General features: G+C 37.6%; 1 protein-coding gene across 18 annotated transcripts; it reads left to right on the top strand.

Moving 5' to 3' along the window:
* Window positions 1–748: 748 nt before the first annotated feature.
* Window positions 749–9,055, top strand: LOC149186887 (homeobox-leucine zipper protein HOX19-like). Of its 18 annotated transcripts, none has more exons than XM_089411201.1 (14): window positions 782–934; window positions 1,031–1,151; window positions 1,401–1,900; window positions 2,004–2,203; window positions 2,284–2,522; window positions 2,758–2,957; window positions 3,367–3,861; window positions 4,139–4,219; window positions 4,491–4,555; window positions 4,841–5,370; window positions 5,636–5,717; window positions 7,170–7,313; window positions 7,917–7,996; window positions 8,514–9,055. In XM_089411201.1, exons 3-6 carry the CDS (start codon window positions 1,823–1,825, stop codon window positions 2,784–2,786), a joined length of 546 nt encoding a protein of 181 aa, XP_089267327.1. In that variant the 5' UTR covers window positions 782–934; window positions 1,031–1,151; window positions 1,401–1,822; the 3' UTR covers window positions 2,787–2,957; window positions 3,367–3,861; window positions 4,139–4,219; window positions 4,491–4,555; window positions 4,841–5,370; window positions 5,636–5,717; window positions 7,170–7,313; window positions 7,917–7,996; window positions 8,514–9,055. The 18 variants fall into 18 exon arrangements, with proteins under 18 accessions (XP_089267342.1, XP_089267341.1, XP_089267332.1 ...); XM_089411202.1 differs by having other exon boundaries at window positions 7,199–7,313; XM_089411206.1 differs by lacking the exon at window positions 7,170–7,313 and having other exon boundaries at window positions 767–934; window positions 2,010–2,203.
* The last annotated feature ends 4,070 nt before the right edge of the window (window positions 9,056–13,125 follow it).

Genomic DNA, 13,125 nt, shown 5'->3' on the forward strand with positions numbered 1-13,125 from the left:
CCCCAAACGGACAATATGTCTTCCGGTTCAGGGTCCAAATCAACCGCTTCGCCAGGGATTACCATGGTTAAATTGCCTGATTACCCTCTTAATCTTACCAGCTCAGTCAAGGTTTGTCCAGCTGCGGGGAGATGCCTTGGATTAGGCGGAGATGCCGACAGTTTAGCCTCCAGGGAACAAGCCAGAATGTTCCTGTAGCCTAGGACCCGGTTAACTCAGCTGTTCCCGGTCACGCTTCCTTGACCGTCCTCGCGCCGTTCCGACCCTTTTGATCCGGACAGGTGTCTTCGCTTGGAGCCCAGGGTCGCCTTCCGATCTGCCCGCTGTCGTCCGCTGTTTCCTCGCACGCCTTCCCGTTTTGCCTTAGGCCTTTGGCCCTATCGGCTGCAGGCTTCACTCCTGCGACCGTTCACTAAGGCCTGCGGTCTTCCTCCCCATGAGAGCTGATCCTTCGACCTTTCCGCATTAATCCCAACGATCAAAAATTCTATCCATCATATTAAATTACAATTCATTATATATTTTTTAAATAAAAAAATATTTTCTTTAACTATAATATTTTCATTATTATTTAATTTTATTTTTAAAATAAAAATATATTTTTCTAATTAACGATATTTAAACTAAACCTCAAAAAATACTTACCGTAAATAACATTTAATTGAAAAAATTGGCCACATTATGCCAGAAGACGACCACGTAACCGTTATTTTTCAATAGTGAGTGCATGTTCGATGAAACCCTAACCCGACTCAAGTCACTTGTTATCATTTTATAATGCAAACCCTAACCTGACTTGACCCTCTTTTTATTTTTTTTCTTTGAAACCCTAATCGGCTCTCCCGCCATTTTCATTTGTTTCAATAACATTGCTGCAAATGCTTTAAACTGCATGTTTCCATGGAGTTTTGGAGAAGGGTCTCTGTCGATCAAGGTTAATTGCAATGGATTTTTACTGTTATTATCCGTTAATGCCTTGTCTTGATTTGTCCTCACAGAAAATCAAATTTGTTATTTTTTGGTTTTACAGACAGTAGGGGTAAAGATACTGGAAAATGGCCCAGCGGAAGAAGAAGAAGAGGTGGTGGTAGAGAGTTACCTGGAATGGGTGGAGTCGGGAAGAATAGGGTTGAATGCATGTGAGCAACTTGGTATGTCTTATAATTTATCAGCTTTAGTAGTGGACACCATGGATTTTGGAAGGCAATGACAGTGATAAATTTTCTAAAATATATTTGAGCGATTCAAACCCTTTTTTAATATATTTTAAATTTATAATATTTCAAGGCCAAAGCTTTCAAGGGACGTTGCATATGTAGAGAGTTGTTTCTTTTTGGGAGTGCTTATTGATGTAGTGTATAGAACCCACATTAAGAGACATGTTGACATCGATGTGGCAGATCGAGATAGAGATTTCTTCTTATGCAAGAAAGGGATTGTAAACATCTATAATAGGTTGGCGAAGGGAAATTATCAACTTCACAAAAATGACGAAATGAGTGTAAACTTTTGGTATCAAAAGTATCGGGAAGATTTTTTCTTTTACCAAAAACCCAATTGGTGTGGAGGTCCTTTTTATAATAAGGATTCAAACAAAGTGGATGTTGGAGACAATGGTCAGATCGAGATAGAGATTTCTTCTTATGCAAGAAAGAGATTGTAAACATCTATAATAGGTTGGCGAAGGGAAATTATCAACTTCACAAAAATGACGAAATGAGTGTAAACTTTTGGTATCAAAAGTATCGGGAAGATTTTTTCTTTTACCAAAAGCCCAATTGGTGTGGAGGTCCTTTTTATAATAAGGATTCAAACAAAGTGGATGTTGGAGACAATGGTCAAGCTATCGCACAATAGCTTAATAGCCATGGATTCAACATTTAACACAAATAAATATAGGGTAAGTCAGATGCCAATGATTTATTGAATATATTTATTTAAGTTGTATACATTTAGAATGATCAATAACTTGTATTTGAATTTATGTAATGTTGAAATGACAGTATCAGTTGTACACACTCGTGGCATTTGATGAACAACAAAAGGGAGTGCCTGTTGCATGGGTCGTGGCATCAAGAAACACATTAGATGATATTGCAATATGGCTAGAGCAGCTCATGCGCAAGTGTTTCCAAGCCTGTCCTGATTGGAAAGTCAATGCCTTCATGGTTGATGATGCACTGACTGAAATCAGTGCCTTGAGGTAACTTTAACATTGTCATAATATAACCAAACTTGCATTTTTTCTAAAAATACCACACTAAAATGCATTGAATATGGCAGGAGGATCACAGGTTGTGATGTGATCTTATGCATTTGGCATGTACAGAGGGCTTGGTTAAAAAATGTCAATCGGTTGGACACTAGTTACATAAAAGCCAAGGAGATGTTCAGTGAGTTAGGGTTCATCATGAAACACACTCTCAATTATGAAGTGGAAGATGCAATCAATCAATTTTTTATCAAGTTTGCAGATGAAGAGAAATTCTTAGACTATTTCAACAAGAATTGGGTCACTGGAGGTAAGATTCATAAGTAAACTCATTTTTGAGCTATCAAATTTTAACAGATTCAACATTCAACACAAATAAATATGGGGTGAGTATTTTTCCAATGATTGATTTAGTAAATAATTTTGCTTGTAATGATTCATTATGACTAATGATTTAATTTTTAATATGACAGTATCTTTTGTACACGCTTGTGGTGTTTGATTAATGATCTAAAATTAATTTCAATTTTTGTTTAATATGACAGTATCAATTATACATGCTTGTGGTGTTTGATGAACAACAAAGTGGGGTGTTAGTCACATGGGTGGTGATGTCATGTATTGCGTCACAAGATATCGCACTATGGTTGGACCACCTCTTGCATAGGTGTTATCAACTTCGTCCCGATTGGAAGGTCAATGCCTTTATGGTTGATGATGCATTGGCTGATATCATTGCCTTGAGGTAATTTCAATTTTTTTATTTGACATTTCAATTTGTATTCATTTTAAATATTTCTCACTTTAAATGAATCAAATATTGTAGGAGAATAACCATGTGTGAAGTAGTCTTGTGTGTTTGGCAGGTGAAAAGGGCATGGCTAAAAAATGTTAACTAGTTGCCCGGTAGTCAAGAAAAAAAAACAAAATGTTCAATGAACTAAGTTATATCATGAAAAATTGTTCCAATGATGAAGTAGTTAATGCAATCAATGATTTTTTCACCAAATTTGCAATTGAGAAGTTTTTGGACTATTTCTACAAGAATTGGGTTGCTATTTATAAGATTAGTCACATATTTTTTCTTGTTATTATATTTTTTGTTTTGTTTTATTAAAACAATAAATGTTTACTAATTGAATTTTTACATTTAGGTTGTATTCTCCCATCAATGGATTGAGAGCCTTTTTTGGATCATGATACCAGATGCAATACATTCAATCTCCCTCCTGAGATAACTATAGAGGCATCAAATCTTGATACGGATGCTAGCACAACTATTATGGTTGATGACAATGTTGATGTAAATGTTGAAGAATTTTAGTTGGCTATAGAGAGAAGTTGTTTGGCTACTTAGACGTGTTGAGGAATAGTCCTCTTGTTACTTTGAGCAAGACAAAACAATTGATTGATTTTGTTAAAAAAATGATGGATGATGCCAATGATTTTCATATTATGGATTATGACTTCACCCTTGGGTTGGGTGTTTATGAGTCATCTTTGAAGAGAAAGAAGAGTTTTCTTAGCCCTATAAAGAAAAACAAAGAAAGTGGTAGCTTAGAAATTGATTTGAGCGTCCTTGCATCTGAATATGAACTGTTTTAGTTTGAACACCTCAACAACCAACAATGCATTCTCTATTGTCCCAGGTAAGTTCCATAAAGCGATGAGATCAATGTGTTTAGATTAGTGTATATAGACATTACTATTTTTTAATGGAGCATTGTGCAAATGTTTGTAGTGGCGCAACATCCCACTAGTGTGTTTTCAATTCAAGAACATAGACGGATGCAACAGTATTCTAATTTTTCTATCATTACAAGTACATTTGATGGGACTCCTAATTGATGTAGTCCACATTTTGATATGCATATTAATTTACATTTCATCATAGATTCTGATGAGAATTGCACTATTATCTTATAGATATAGGAGCTTCTTCTATGGATCATCCTCCTTTGGAACATGTCTAGATGGTTGACAACTCTCCACTCTATGGTTGGTCAGGTTTGTTGTTATATATTTGCTCTTAAATTTTTTTTGTTAGTGTATTGGATGTTGATGTTGTTAATGTAGTATACTAATGTTTGCAGAGATGCAATGTCCCACTGGTGTGCCTTCAATTCAAGGACATAGATGGGTGCAACATCATGCTAGTTTTCCTATGATTCCAGGTGCATTTGATGAGACCCCTAATTGATGTAGTCTATATTTTGATGTTTGTATTACTTTACATGTTATTATTTGCTCTGATGAAAATTGTGTTGTTATCTTGCAGGTTCAAAAGGTTCTTTTGTGTCTCCTCCATGGAACATGCTTGGCTGGTTGACAACTTTCCAATTGGTGATTTGTCAAATTTATTGCTATATCTCTGCTCTTATTTTGCTCTTAAATGTGTGTACTGGATGTTGTTGATGTTGTTAATGTAGTGTGTGAAGGTTTGCAGAGGTGCAACATCCCACTAATGTGCCTTCAATTCAAGGACATAGATGGATGCAACGTCATCCTAGTTTTCCTATCATTCCAAGTGCATTTGATGAGACTTCTAATTGATGTATTTGATATTTTGATGTATGTATTACTTTACATGTCGCTATTTGCTCTGAAAATTGAATTGTTATCTTACAGATACAAGAGCTTCTTCTATGGATCATTTTCCATTGGAACATGCTTGGCTGGTTGACAACTCTCCAATCGGTGATTTGTCAAGTTCGTTGCTGTATCTTTGCTCTTAATTTGCTCCTTAATGTTTGTACTGGATGTTGTTGATGTTGTTAATGTAGTGTGTGAATGTTTGTAGATGTGCAACATCCTACTAGTGTGCCTTCAATTAAAGGACATAGATGGATGCACCATCGTTCTAGTTTTCCTATCATTCTATATGCATTTGATGGGAGTCCTATTTGATGTAGTCCATGTTTTTATTTGTGTATTACTTTACATGTCATTATTTGATTTGATGAAAATTGCATTGTTAGTTTAAATGTATAAGAGTTTCTTCTGTGGATCATCCTCCATTGGAACATGCTTGGCTGGTTGACAACTCTCCAATTGGTGATTTGCCAGGTTTGTTGCTATATTTTTGCTCTTAAATGTGGATCATCCTCCATTGGAACATGCTTGGCTGCTTGACAACTCTCCAATCGGTGATTTGCCAGGTTTGTTGCTATATCTTTGCTCTTAATTTGCTCTTAAACGTGTACACTGGATGTTGTTAATCTACTGTGAATGTTTGCATAGATGCATCATCTCACTAGTGTGCCTCCAATTCAAGCACATAGATGGATGCAACATCATTCTAGGTTTTCTATCATTGCAGGTGCATTCGATGGGACTCCTAATTGATGTAGTCCATATTTTGATGTGTGTATGACTTTACATGTCATTGTTTGCTCTGATCAAAATTGCATTGTTATTTTATAGATACAAGAGCTTCTTCTGTGGATCATCTTTCATTGGAATATGTTATGACTGGTTGACAACTCTCCAATTGGTGATTTGTCAGGTTTGTTGATATATCTTTGCTCTTAAAAGGGATATTAACCCACAATACATCACAAAAAGCAAAAGTATCCTGCATATTGAACCAGAACACAGAATAAAACAGCAGGGCTTAGGTAAAGACATAAAGGTTAACCAACTTGTAGGCATCTCAAACAAGCTCTGAGAGAAACTGCAGCTTCTTCTTCTTTAATCTCCCACATTCTCTGTTAAATCCACTGGTCTTTTAAACAGTATCCTTCACTCTTCATTCTTTCTTGATTGCACATGCTAAAGATTCATCCTTATTCTTGATTAAACAGAGTCCTGGGACAGCCATTGTATGAAAGCCTTCCAATGATCTGCAAATCTACCCTCCAATCCTATATTTGCTTCTATTTTCCAGCCATGTTGCCACATATTAGTACTCATTGTGTCTGCAGCCTCTGTTAGAGCTGTAATACCCAATGCATTTCCCCTATTAGACAAATTCCAGGATAGTTGAAAGTGCCTAGCATTTCCCATCCATGGGTCAATTGCCAGTATCATGTTTGTACCATCACCAACTCTCTAGGCAGTTCAACTTCCTACACAAGGAAAATATTGAACTAAAACTTTCCGCATTATCAAGGCATTTGATATTGATTTAACTAAGATCCTAATCCATTATTCAAAAGACATTGGTGTGGATATTTCTGAGATATCACATTGTGCCAATGGTCCTTGCCATTGATAAGCCTCAAAAGCCTCTTAGTTGCTAAGGCTTTCCAAAATTGGTGTATATTTTTAAAACTGTGGCCACCTTCTGCCTTTGGTTTAAGTATTCTTCCATTTCACCAGTGCCATTCTATTCTTATCCTGTGTCTGTCAATAAGAATTGAAAGCATTTAACACAATCCTGAAAAACTATGATTCTAAGCATGAAATCTCGGAAAATGGCATGCAAAAACACCCATGAAAATAGTGAGGCCCAATTGCCAGCATACACTAACGGGTTTTTGTTTGTGCATTTTTATGTGCAGGGTGTGCTTTCCTAGTGCAAATCTGAGACTGCCTCAGTTAACTCATTTTACTTCCTTTAAGATTTGTGAGATAGTGAGAATTTTGCAGCCCAAGGTTCTGCAAAAAACCCCATGAAAATAGTCAGGTCCAATTGCCAGCATACCCTAATGGGTTTTTGTTTGTGCATGTTTCTGTGTAGGGTGTGTTTTTCTAGTACAAATTTGAGCTTGCCTCCATTAACTCATTTTACTTGCTTGAAGATTTGTGAGATAGTGAGGATTTTGCAGCCTATTCTAGAGAAAATTCTGTGTCGTTGTTGATAGACAGTCAAGAGATTACCTCATTTTCCCTTCAACAAAATTTGTTCCATGCCCAGCACCTTTTTCCACTCCTTCATAGAGTCTAACCAAGGGTTTTACTAATCCCAGTCCCTTGTGCTGCACTTGTTTCAAGAATTTTTTGTTGTAACTTACAGATCATCACCTTGCTATCGCTGATAAACAGAAATGCTACTGAAAGTTTCGGTGGTGCTTCCCTGGTGTTTCCTGTCCACATCCAAATCTGAAATGCTGAACAATGTTTTGGGACCTCTACTCCAAGGGTTTTCAGCAACACATAGGTGTGCATGGATGTCGCTTTAGTAATATATAATTGACACATAGGTAGCAAGTATATGTTTGGATGTATAGCATCTTTTCCTATAGCTTGGATGTCTTTCTTTGGGTACATTATGAGCTTTGTGTAAAATAGATTTCTTCATCCACATCTTGCATCAATGCTTGTCTCCTTAACCTGCTGGTCGAACTCTTGACCCAAATGCTTCAATATTTCATCCCTTTGGTTTATTCACACAAACTAATGCTAGATGCTTGCCTTGCCTAATCATGGTTGATAGGTTTCTTCTCCTACTAGAGGCATTGTCTTCAATGTTTAACTTTAAAGCCTTGATTGGAGGAGCAGATCCTAAGCTTTATTTTTACTTCCACATATGTCACATCAAAACATAGTTAATAACTTTAAGGATTCTAACAATGTCCTTTGTCATGCATTGAGATGAGACCATGTGAAGATGTATGCTAAACTTTGACAATCTGCTGTATCATTTTTATTTTGATAAAGATTTAAGAAGGCTCAGAAATCTGACTTTGTTTTCAGTAATCTTCTCTTTTGGTAGTTTTTTCACAGTGAATTTATATTAACTTTTAAGGGCTATCATGTGCAGAAGCAAAACAAGGCATTGACCAACAGACTAAACCTGAAGTCACGCCAAGTGGAAGTCTGGTTCAAGAACTGTAGAAGAAGGTAAGTTGGTTGTCCAGAGCCGCATGTTATGTGTTTTTGAATACTTATCTTTGATTGTTAGATTCTATTCATCTATCCATATGAGGCTCCCGTTATGCATGAAGTACTGGTCAATAGACTAATAAATCCCTTTTACACTATAAATATGAAGAGACTACTCTCTATATTTCATATTAATGTGTTTTATTGGGTTGAATACGAAGAAGTGATATATATATATATATATATCTCGTTGTCTATTCAAGTTCAAATTTCAGTTATATATATAATAGAACTGATATATAGGAGCTCACTCCACACTTGGTGTCATATATATGTGAAATTTGTAGTGGTTCTCATAACGTTGACCTCCTTGATATGAAATAAAGGAGAGACTGTGTTGGTAATTTTTTTTTAATATGCATTCATGCAGATTGTGCATTGCTGTATATGTATTGTTTGGCTGGCATGTTTTTTGTATTCCAAACCAAATAATCCTTCACCAAGCAAATGCTTATGCAAATTCCTTTGGATGCAGAACTAAGTTGAAACAAACAGAAGTGGACTGTGAGCTTCTGAAACATTGCTCTGAAACAGTGACAGAGGAGAATAGAAGATTGCAAAGGGAGGTTGAGGAGCCAAGAGCTATCAAAGTGGCTCCACCTTGTGTTATTGCTCAGGATTTCTACATGCCTTTGCCTGCAGCAACTCTAACAATGAGCCCCTCCTGTGAGACAGTGGGTAGTAGTATTGACATGAAGAGGGGCGCTTTGACCTTTGCCAAACCCTCTTGCTATCTAAGCAGCTTAATACGACTATCTGCAGCATGTGAGTACTTGTTTTTATAAGTATAAGCATTTCTATATATAAATATCAATTTTGGAAGGAGCGTACTCTTAAAAAGCTCATGGGAGCCATCTTGTATATTTTGAAATTAAAACCATTGGCTCAAATTAGAGTATTTGTGAGATTTATTTTTGAAATTAATATAGTAGAATCTTCTTGTACATTCTAAATCTGTAACAAGGTTTGTAACATTTATTTTTAAATGAATTTAATAGAAATGAATATTAAGATGTATGGAAGTGTCTCAAAAAAACTATGCAATGGGTGCATCCTCGAGATATTTTCAATCACCATGGTGCATCACGATAACAATGTTTGATGTTACAAATGGTATGTGAAGAAATATTAAATATGCCTTCAAACAGAATAAATAATTGATGAATTTTTTTCGTAAACCATGTACTTGTTTATCATACAATTCCATTGCATGAACTCAACAAAATAAACTAAAGTCCTTTGTAATTGCCATTGTCTTCAAGCGCTCAATATTTATCATGCCGAGAATATACACTTTTCTGTCAAAACAAATTTCCAAAGGGTGGTCATGTTCCATGTTTTGGAGCAGTCCATGTTTCAACCCATAGAAAAAAATTCCACAATGAGATTGAAGCCCAATAAACTTACCAATGATAAAAAAATAATTCTTCACATTGTTTTCAGTGCAAGTTGAAACTATACTTCCCTGTAAAACCTGGCAGGAAGGATTAACAAGGGATGTTAAGCATCCTAAGCCATCACAAAGATCCCATAACATTTTCAAAATTGATCCATTTAATAAACGAATAATAAAATGATCTCAAAACCCCTGAGCGCTTCTAAACAGATGCAACGTTAGACAATTAACTCTTTCAATGGGATCAATGATCACATATTTTTGGATATTTCCAACTTGAAAAATATTCCATTCTTAAAATTCCTTTTAGATTTAAATATGAAAAATTTGAGAACTACTAATTGGATTGGAGATGGAATCACTTTACATGCCTGGTGATCATTATAAATGGCTATGGCGAAAACCCATCCTTGATGTCAAGTTGAACAAGCTATGGAGTCTAAAATCAAAGCATAAGACCTTTTTCTTCAAGCTCCGAAGCATATGGAAGCCTTTAGTGGATATAATTGATACAAAGCCTTCAAAATTTTGATACAATTGAAAGTTTGAATGAGTTCCCAAGGAGCTTGAAGTCTTCGGGAAAAGGATCCTCTAGGAGTACAAGAGTCTCAGACGAGGATACTAGATTAGATGTTGGTAAAGAGTTTTGTAAAACTGGTGGTGGTTTTACAAGACATGGAAGTGGGAGAATTTTTGTTGATTTGTTCAATGAAATCACAAAAAGCTCGGAAACCAAAAAGATGTCGGATGGTGTTGTCATTGATGTCAACCTTGGGGTTTGATTGGTTTGACTTTGATTGAAACAACCATCATTGATGTCAAATTGTAATGAATGCTTCTTATAATTATTTGGATTACACAAGTTGGCAACTCCATTGTTGGATGGTTGAAAACCCAGGTCTTAGGGTTCGGGTTCCCTAAATTGAGGACATACCCCAACTTTGTCAAAGGTTTTTGAAGAGGAAAATCATTGAGTTTATTTTAGAGATCCACATCATTGGAAGATCCTCGGAAAGATGTTTTTGATATGTGGTAAGTCTCGAGAGGTCCCTTGATTTGAGAGATATTCACGTTTGAAGTTGGGGACCCCAATTGGTGGGCTAAAACACCATAGGATGAGTCATGGCACACGTTCATTGGTAAGCGTTATTACAAATAAGTTATTAAATGTTGGTGAAAAATCATTTGAAGAAAAGTATTAAATTAGTATCCTTTATATTTTGAGGACTAATATCCCTCCTACATCAGGCTCACAACCTTCCTTAACACACAAGAAATGAATTATTTCTAATGTTTTAATTCCTTATGGAGACTCTTCTAATCTCCAATGTTCATTTCAATGGAGCCCTTCTTAGCCCACACATAAGCCTATAACAAGGAGACATTATACCTTACCTCACATGTCATATTTCAACAACATATATTATGCTTATATGCTCTGAAATAGTTCAGACTCCTGAGGCAGAATAACAAATTTCAGAAGAGGGCTAGGGCTTGTCTTTCTTGCTTTTTAGTTGATTGGGATTCACTGGGCAAGGTGTTTTTGCAAGTATGCTCTCCTTTAAATTTTAGATCACTCCAAATGCAATCAACTCAATGTATGATCTAGTAAATAAGGCCTTTGAAACTTTCGGCCTCCCTGAGCAGCGAACACAAAGATTTATAGAGGGTTTGGTTTGGCTTGTATTTGGTGTTAAGTGTTCCATGATCTTGGGTCTAGGATAGAATCTTAAAATTTCTGAAACTACCAAACCAAGAATCTCAACGATACTACTTTGCACAACGGAATATAAATAGCAGTAAATAACACATGCATAGAATATAGACAACTTTTTACGTTTTTCAACCCAACTTCATTATATTAAACAACATATAATACACCAGTTTAGGGCTCCCGTACCAGGGATAATGGCTCTCATACATCTACTAGTACAAGATACAAAACTGGGGCTTGGTGTCAGTGCATCGACAACCAATCTGCCCTCAACAAGATACTTTGACCATCTCACTGATGAAGTGGACTCTCTCAGCTACCCTCGGTTGTACCATGTACCTGCCCAGTCCTTTGGCCCTTGATCTGCAGCTCTTGCCTCTATCAATGCTCCAAGTCCATCAGGCCATTGACCCTCAGCTACTAAATTTGCTCACTAGTTGTGCCTTAGTCAATCAAGGCCACAACACATTGAGACTTCTGTCGAGTTGTTCACAACTCCACTTGTGAACAACACTCAACTGCCCACTGTTGCTTCTCAGCTATTCAGGGACTTCAGCCCACTATGGTTTTCTTGCGCTGCATTGATGAAGACCAACATAGGGCACAAAGGGTTGCCACCTATCACTGTAAGATGTCCATCTCCCACAATGAACACGGGCCAGGAGGACTGCCCATCATTTGTTGTAGATGTCCTTCTCCACACACAAGTCTCGGGCTCCACAAACTGCTCCTGTTTGAACAAACCCTTGAGATCAACAACTAGCTCTCTCCCAACTACCTTTGTCCATCAAGGTGTTGTTCACCGAGTTCCAACTTGGACACTAACACGTTGTCCTCTAGCATACCATAAGTGCCCAATCACGTCTACACTTGGTCCACTCTCATGCTGCCCTTTGACAGTCCATGAGAGACCAGGTCCACACTGTAGCATTTGCACCCAGTTAGGGCATCCCCACACCTAGGAGATCCTTACACATGGCTGCCCATAGACTTCACCAATCCGCCCTTTGCTTTTGCAATAGAGGAGCTATTTCACAAATCTGGGCACCAATCATGTCCTCACCTAAGACATCTATCCAACTGTCATACAAGAGTCAGGGACTTCAACCCACTATGGTTTTCTTGCGCTGCATAGATGAAGACCAACATAGGGCACAAAGGGTTGTCACCTATCACTGCAAGATGTCCATCTCCCACAATGAATGCGGGCTAGGAGGACTGCCCATCTTTTGTTGTAGATGTCCTTCTCCACATACAAGCCTCAGGCTCCACAAAATGCTCCTGTTTGAACAAACCCTTGAGCTCAACAACTAGCTCTCTCACAACTACCTTTGTCCATCAAGGTGTTGCTCACCGAGTTCCAACTTAGACACTAACATGTTGTCCTCTAGCAGACCATAAGTGCCCAATCACGTCCACACTTGGTCCACTCTCACGCTGCGCTTTAACAGTCCATGGGAGACCAAGTCCACACTGTAGCATTTACACCTAGTTAGGGCATCCCCACACATAGGAGACCCTTACACACGGCTCCCCATAGACTTCACCAATCCGCCCTTTGCTTTTGCAATAGAGGAGCTATTACACAAATTTGGGCACTAGTCATGTCCTCACCTAAGACATCTATCCAACTGTCATACAAGAGTACATGTTCAACTCTCCTTGCTGATGTCCTCTTGTCTTCCAATCTAAAGTGTCTGTTGTCACCTTCGCTGCTTGGTAGGCTTCCCAACAATCCACATGGGCTACTCCAAACAACTTTGAAGGTATCCTCAAGCTACCCATCAATCGATCCAAGCACTCCTCAAACTCTTTGACCCAACATCCCTCCAAAAACATTGTTGTACTAATGTTTGCACATGATGTTTGTAACTGTCCTGGTTAGGGCACTTACTGCAGCCCTAAATCCACTTGACAGTCCCCAAACAAGCCCTTAAAGGGCTGCGACATACCTTAAGAAGGCTCCTCCTTTGCCAC

The sequence above is a fragment of the Pinus tabuliformis genome, chromosome 3_1 (assembly GCF_031772625.1).
Source record: "Pinus tabuliformis cultivar Carrire ecotype Pingquan chromosome 3_1, CPIR1, whole genome shotgun sequence".
Classification (NCBI taxonomy): domain Eukaryota; kingdom Viridiplantae; phylum Streptophyta; class Pinopsida; order Pinales; family Pinaceae; genus Pinus; species Pinus tabuliformis.